Source organism: Camellia sinensis, chromosome 6 (genome assembly GCF_055761805.1).
Source record: "Camellia sinensis isolate YWXY chromosome 6, ASM5576180v1, whole genome shotgun sequence".
Lineage (NCBI taxonomy): Eukaryota > Viridiplantae > Streptophyta > Magnoliopsida > Ericales > Theaceae > Camellia > Camellia sinensis.
Genome location: NC_138966.1, coordinates 78,453,661 through 78,461,452, shown reverse-complemented (window position 1 = coordinate 78,461,452; position 7,792 = coordinate 78,453,661). Strand labels below are relative to the sequence as shown.

General features: G+C 33.6%; 1 protein-coding gene across 1 annotated transcript; it reads right to left on the bottom strand.

The window, feature by feature from the left end:
• Positions 1-493: 493 nt before the first annotated feature.
• Positions 494-2,381, bottom strand: LOC114277764 (protein PHLOEM PROTEIN 2-LIKE A10). The gene has a single exon (XM_028219712.2). The coding sequence runs from the start codon at positions 2,052-2,054 to the stop codon at positions 762-764; it is 1,293 nt and encodes a 430-aa protein (XP_028075513.2). The 5' UTR covers positions 2,055-2,381; the 3' UTR covers positions 494-761.
• Positions 2,382-7,792: the final 5,411 nt, after the last annotated feature.

Here is a 7,792-nt window from a genome sequence, read left to right as displayed (position 1 = left end):
ACAAGGTGATCCCCATGCATATCATAATAAAGAAATGAAACCTACATCTCAAATTCTATTCTGGTTTTATACAGTTGCAGTTTTACACCATTGCAAAAACAACAGGAAAGGTAACATTCACGAGCTTAATCTAAGTAGAGGCAGCTGACAAAATCACCCTGCTTGTAACCCTTATTGCAATTTAAGACACAGAACTCGATCCTCCCCCACACACCCCATAAAAAAAAGGGAAAAAAAAAGATAAGTCACTGTTGGCTTAGGAGAAATTTTGGACATGTCACCAAGATAGCACCAGGAGGCTAGTTGTTGCTTCTTGATTCTCTTTCACACTGAACAATTTCCACTTTAAGACCTCTTCTTGATGAAAGCCAATAAATCGGAGCATACCACGTTCACATATTTACAGACGATTTCCTGGTTCAAATGACTCGTTAAACGTTGCGCAAATGTTTAAGTTCTCTTCCCACAGCACTAAAGAGATGCACTTGCAGAATTCACAAAAAGCAAACAAAATTTAGCCTTTCCTTCTTATAAAGTATTCAATATTGAATGCCCATGAACACTACCAACTGAAAACTATGGTCACAGAACCTAAAACTTCTGCCAGTAAATTCACAATATTCCATGCTAAATAACAGAGACAATGATATAAAAAAAAAAAAAGGACCCCCCCCCCCCGGCCGAAAAAAAGAAAAAAAAAAAGTGATGTCAATAAGATTTCCTCATATATGAATAGTTTCTGCAGGAAACAAATAATCAATTTAAGCAGGCAACAGAGCCCTAGTACCACCCATGATATGCAAATACAACACAAGACATATGGTAACAATAACAGAAGACTTAACACAAACATATCTGATAACTTCTAGCCCTCTGTCCACAACCTCGTCATGAACTACATTAAGACTTCTTTTCATACCATCCGATACCTTCCACGAGAAAAATTCCACGAGAGATCTAATTGTTTCATACGTCACCCTCCCGGTCACATCAAGCAAAAACCTCCTATTGCTTGGGACTGTCAATGTGGATGAAACAGTACTCACCCACCCATTATTTTGAATCTCATTAGACATGCTTTTCAGTTTCAGTTCTGAGGAAGGCGATACTTGCTCAGGAAACTCCTCCCTTATTCCGCTCGGACCTGTGCTTTGATCATCAATGGAAGCAGAATAACTTGAACTCGAGTCTGGATTGGATTTTGACTTTGTCAGTACTTGGTGAGATGTTTTCACAAGTGTTTCCACCGCACCATTGCAAATAGAAACCAGAAAATCACTCACTTTGGTTTGGTGCTTGGGATTTGTAATCCCAGAGAACATTTGATCATATACGTTAACATCCATTGTTTTGTCAAGATAAACAGCAACTGCTGTGCTGACAAAATTCTGGATGCAATCAGCTATAAGTAGTTTACACTTATCGCTCGACACAACATTTAACCATTCAGGCAAAGCCAATGAGTCCGACCCAAAACCATGGGATGCACAGACTAGTCCGTCCCCATTCGAACATTCATCGGATTGGCCATTCGAATAGAAAGCCAAAACCAAGTTTCGGGCAAAGCTACCAACAACAACAGACACAAATCCAGTCCCAGCTGTAGACATGATTTTATCCATAACCCGATCGGAAAAACTCGAATTCGAACCTTGTTCAATCTCATTTCTGGTCTCCGAACAATAATACCCTCTCAAAATCCCAACTGTCATAGCCTCAGAAACCCTAATCAGTGACTGTGAAAGCTGCTCTGACATTGCAATTTTGGACAATTGCTTCAAACTAGTGGGAATTTGGTCAGAATCAGACTGCAAAAAATGCTTGAGGTCCTTGGAGACAACACCAATTGTATCCGCGGAATCGGAAACCATTTCGGCAATTGAAATGAAAGCTCCCAAGAGCTTGAAAATTCTCTTCCTCTTCCTCGCCACAGAGGGCAAGTGATAAACCTTATAACAACCATAACTGGAAACACCTAACAAAGCAAAAGCGATAAGCCACTTCTTCCTTCTCCGAGAGAAATTCAAGCCCTTGTTCAGCAGTTGAAGATCCATATATTGCAGAACACAATAATTCAAACCCCTAACTCGAATTCCAAAATCCCCAACTTCAGAGTTGAAAATTTGGTTGAGAGAGAGAGAGAGAGAGAGAGAGAGAGAGAGATTGGGTTTAGGATTATGGAGGAAGCTAGGGTTTGGTTTTCTTGATTAGAGAGAGAATATCGAAATTAGTTGACGATAATAAGGTTGTTTTTAATAGAGAGAGAGAGAGAGAGAGAGAGAGAGGCAAGTTGCAGAGACGACTCGGGTTGGTAGTTCGTTCAAGTTTCTGAAACGACCAAGTAGAGCATACCAGCATGCACTTGTTTAAGAATAAACACATAATTTATTTTAATTTTTTTTATTAATATCATTAAATATAGATTAGTGACTAATTATGGATGGGATTGTTACGGTGGGTATATATTTTGTGGGTCTTAAATATTTTTCCAAAAAACAATCAGTGTGTTTGGTTTTAGTTTTCTGAATTTAGTTTTTTAAAAATTAGATTTTTTATTTTTCGATTTTTATTTTTAGTGAATATTTTTAAAGTTTTAGCATTTTTTTTACTTTTTTAGATGCACCTTACTTAGATGTATCTAAATAATAAAATATTTGTAAAAAAATATTTTAAAAAATTTATAAATATATAAAAATACGAAAAATGTACTTGAGTTTATAAATATATTTTTTTGTATTTTTTATATTTAGTGAATTTTTTAAAGATTTTTTTCTACAAATATTATACTTTTTAAGTGTATTTATGTTAGGTGTGCCTAAAAATTAAAAAAATTGCTTAAAATATTAAAAAATTCAGTAAAAAAAATACGAAAAATGAAAAATGTAAAATTTCCTGAACAGTGAATTCTGAAAATTAAAAATAAACCGAGTGAATAGTAGTCATGTAGGTTATGTTGACCACTCCTAGATTTGGTACTTTTACATAAATAATAATGGTAAAAAAGTCTAAAACTTTGCAAAAAATTTGAAAAAAGAAAAAGAAAAAATAAATGTGAGTAAAAACCTTATAAAAAAATGCATGAAATCTAATTTATGAGTAAAAACCATATAAAAAAATGTGATTTACCATAATGCATTTTAACAAAAATATATTTATAACCACAATTTAACTTTTTATTTTTTATATTTTTTATTGTGAATCACTAGAAATTATCTCGTAGATTAGGAAGATCGCATGCTCATGTGCGTGACTAGTGAAATATTATAATTTGTCTATGTAAATCAAAACCCAAAACATGCAGCGGAATAAAATGTTTAGATCATACCTTTTTTTTGATCTAAAACCTTGTGGATAAATCACGTGTTTCCTGAATCTAGTCAATCAACCCAGCAGTGAAGTGATATTACAATATTGAATGTCACCCACACAAACCACGGTGCAAATGGCTTTTATCGTTATTTTGGGAGAGAGTCAGTATCTTAAAAAAAACAAACATACGTTGTTTTTCCACTTAATCACCCATATCTCATATATCAGATATATAATCTATTTATCTCATTTATCCATTTGTTAAATGAGATAATATCTGATATCTATATCATCTATCCATATCATGATATGATAGATATATATGCTGAGTGGCTATCCAAATAGGTTTGAATTCAAATTCAAAACCCATTTGGATGAGGTCCAAAAGGTTCTAAGGGTCATGCCACATGGGCGCCCAATTTCTAACAGTCTACTATCTCCTTATTATTAAAGTCATATATTCATTTAATTTCTTACTATTAGTTGAGCACATAACTAATATAAAATTCTTGAAAGATAAGATAATTACTTGTGAATCACAATTTAACTTAAAAAGAGAAAAAATAAAATAAAAATATACATCAATTTTTTAATATATTAAATAAAAAATAAAAAAACAATAACAATAATTGAGGCTAAAGAGGCTTAAAAAAAACAAAAAACAAAAAAAAGGCATATCTGTTTGTGTCGTGTGTGATGTACGTGGAAGAAAATGAAAATTGTATGGTCAGCCTTGAATACCACGCGGACTGGGTATGCTTATATTCGTCTCATCCTTTCCTTTCCTTTCCTTCCCACACGCATTTACCAAACAAAAGAAAGGCGTGGCACACGTGTTGTAGAATTTTATTTATTTTTATTTTTCAAACACGTTGATTTTGATATTTATTTAGGACTCATTTAAAAAGTTAGATATTTTAGTACCTCATTTAATTTATGGCTGTTTTAATAGGCTTAAATATTTATATTTGAAAAAGGCAGTGCTTTGGTCCAGTCCAAAATCGGACTGGACCGTATTGTTGGGCTCGTTGGGGCCTACTACGGGTCCCATTTTGATAATTCAAACCGTTCAATGTGTAGAACTCGTCGAGTACTATATGTCTGTAAAAAATCACGTTGATCGGATATCGATAGCTATGTGAACAAAACAGTTTTTTATCAACCGTTAATTGTTTCGCCGTCCATTTTTTTTATACAAAACTGATTTGATCACATAGCTATTGATATCCGATCAACATGATTTTTTACAGGCATGTAGTACTCGACGAGTTCTACACATTAAACGGTTCGGATTATCAAAACGGACCCAAAAAATTGACCCCATGGGCCGAACTGGACGGATCCAGTCTTGATATCAACTTCAGACAAGCTGGACCCTTTGAAAAAATAATTAGATTTTTTTATAGTTGGATGTTATGTTTGTGAGAGAAAAAATAAAACGATTATGAATTTGATGTGATATTTTGTTTTATTACTTATTTTAACCTATTTTATCATTTTTTGAATTTTATCCTAAAAAGTAAAAAAAAGCCTTTTGCCAAACAAAGCCTTAGATCTCGTTTGTCAACTATACATTTTAGTCAAAAAGTCACTATAAGTTAGTCACACTACTCTCTATACTTTTTACATTTCTTTTTATAAAAAGTTAAAAAATTATTAAAATAATCTGTTTCCAAGCGATGGCTTAGTACTAAGTAAAAATCCATTGAAACTAATCATTAGAGAAAAGAAAGTTCTATTCAACCGTCATGATAGCTGTTAACAAATTACATTAATAGTTTTATTATTTTCATAATTAATGTTGATGATATTCTTTATTATAGTCATAATTAGATTTTTAAATAAATTATTCTAAAATATTATTTGCTGTAAATTTAACTGTATGCTTAATTATGAAAAATGAATCAAATAACTACAATACCCGTATGATCAATTATGAAAAGCACTTCAAATTAATGTGAGACTAACTGTTTTGTGGAACAATTTCATAATGATCAACATTTGCATCAACTCCTTAATAAGCACATGTAATGATAATAGCAAAATTTAATTATAAATATAATAAAAAATTATGAAAAAATTAAATATGAAATAATAAAACTATTAATAAAAAAGTAATTACAAAAATATTACCGTTTCCCAGCCCAATTTCGGAATGGACTTGATTAATAAAATATAATAAAAAATTACACCAGCATTAATGAATTTTTTTTATTAATAGTTTTATTGTTTTCATATTTAATGTTGATGATATTCTTTATTATAGTCATAATTACATTTTGGTTAAATTATTCTAAAATATTAAAATCACACTAAATTCATGTAAAACTAACCGTTTTGCGGAACAATTTCAGAACGATCTGTTGTGATAGAAAAATCTAATTATAAATTAAATTAATATAGAATTATAAAAAAAATTAAGTATGAAATAATAAAACTATTAATAAAAAGTGATTAAAAAATGTTACCGTTTCCTAACCCAATTTCAGAATGAGTTTGATTAATTGCATCGACACCTTTTTGATGTGCACCTGCATATTGATTTTGTAAAATTTAATTATGAAATGAAAAATTTCACCAACATTAAGGCCAAGTTTGACTAAACTAAAAAAGTACACTTATTTCATCTTTTTATCTTTTTTGGGTCACATCATCAACATCTTCTCTCTACTTTTTCTACACATAATACAAGAAAAGTCAAAAAGTACACTTATTTAGTCTTCCCAAACTTGGCCTAAATATGAAATAATAAAAATATTAATAAAGAACTGATTACGAAAATGTTACCGTTTTGTGGGCCAATTTCATAATGTTATGAAATGGATACTGAGGTTGGCAAAATTGAACCACTTGGCTGCAGCGGTGCTCCGATGAGGATAAAATTGCTAGAGACTTGAAAATACACTCACAAAAAGGCGAAGGAGTGGCGGGGCAGCAGCCTGGGAATTATTCGATACCTACGTTAACAAAATAGTGGACAAAGGAGTAAAAATGTGAGAGTATAGATTCAGGAAGTGTACTGAATTGTGTGTGTACCGTAGACTTTATTACCTTTTTTATTTATACTTTACTTCCACTAGCCGTTGTGGGGGGTTAAACCTCCTCTCACTCTTCACGTCAACCCTTTTTCTCTAGGGATTGCGCACCAGATTGCGCGTTCATCTAGGAGTTGGTTAAGCCATTATTTTAGAAATATGCCTTTGACTGAGTCTGACCCTTGCGGGCATGCATCCTGTATTCCCTAGTTCTGATCATCTGGACCCTTAATTCCTGGACCTAAAGACCAATGGTCTTGCACTTCCAATATTCTGAACCCAGATTCCTGGTCCAGCTTCATGGTTTAATTCGCCCTCCCACGATTGCCCCCCAATTTTGACTTTTTTGGTTTTTGACCTTAGAAGAAGTTGGAGTTTTGTTTATTTCGGAGTGGACTGTAGACCGCCCGAACTAGCTCCGCGCGCCCCCATTTTCGGAGAAGGGCGCGGATTTGGGTTCTAGCTACTACAGTTCGGACTCCTGTCGCGGTTCTGAATCTAATCTCACAAAGTACAATGTAAGACTGATAAATCACTAAAGAGTCCAAATTCGGCAAATCAATTTTAATCAAAAAGCGCCAAACATGGACTGCTTTGCCAGATTTCAGAGTAGTCACCTAAATATTTTATTTTTGAAAAATTTAGGAAACCCTGACTCGTGCCTAAGGCCACGTGTCCGTCATCACCAAAGCTACCTCGGCTCGGGAACTTGGGTACGAGAGGGGAAGGTCTTGAAATGAGCACCCCCGCTCGCCCGATCAAAGATCGGTCTCTACTAACATGATATGTTGTTTTTGTAAACACATGTGTTCTTATTCCGATTATTAACTATCTTTACTATGTGATGCGCACAACATACAAGTATAGACTCAATCACGAGAATTGGAACAAAATAACTCGTGTTTATTTTTTTGAAAATGGTTTGAAGTTGCTACTCACAAGTAGGCTAAGTCGCGGATTTGCCACCCTCAAGTGGGCTTAAAACACGATGATTTACCACTTCAAGTGGGCTTAAAACTCATATTTCAATGAATTGTTCCAATTCAAGCAATGAATCCTTCATCCACAGGCATTCAAGCAGTTATAGCAGTTAAGCACATAGCCTCATGGCAAACATGCTATCATGGCAACACTCACACTCATGCAAGGATGCTAAAGCGTAAACACTTACAGTGTACTCCGAGCCAAAATAGGAAACTAGTTAGAAATATGCATGATTCTAACTATGTCAACAATGCCAAATGCAACACATACAAAATGCAACTAAATAGGCTCGGCTATCTAAGATGTCATATAAATGCTACAATTAATACATGTATTCAAATAGGAATTGAAATACGATGCAGTTTGAATGATGCGCCGAGCCCGGTGCATGCAAGACAAAATGAATAATGCACGCATGCAAACATAAGTATGCTAATTGAAACATGCCCTAAAACTAACCATCA

Bases quoted from the DNA above. Each gene is read 5' to 3' on its own strand.
- LOC114277764 (XM_028219712.2), bottom strand. From the start codon at position 2,054: ATGGATCTTCAACTGCTGAACAAGGGCTTGAATTTCTCTCGGAGAAGG.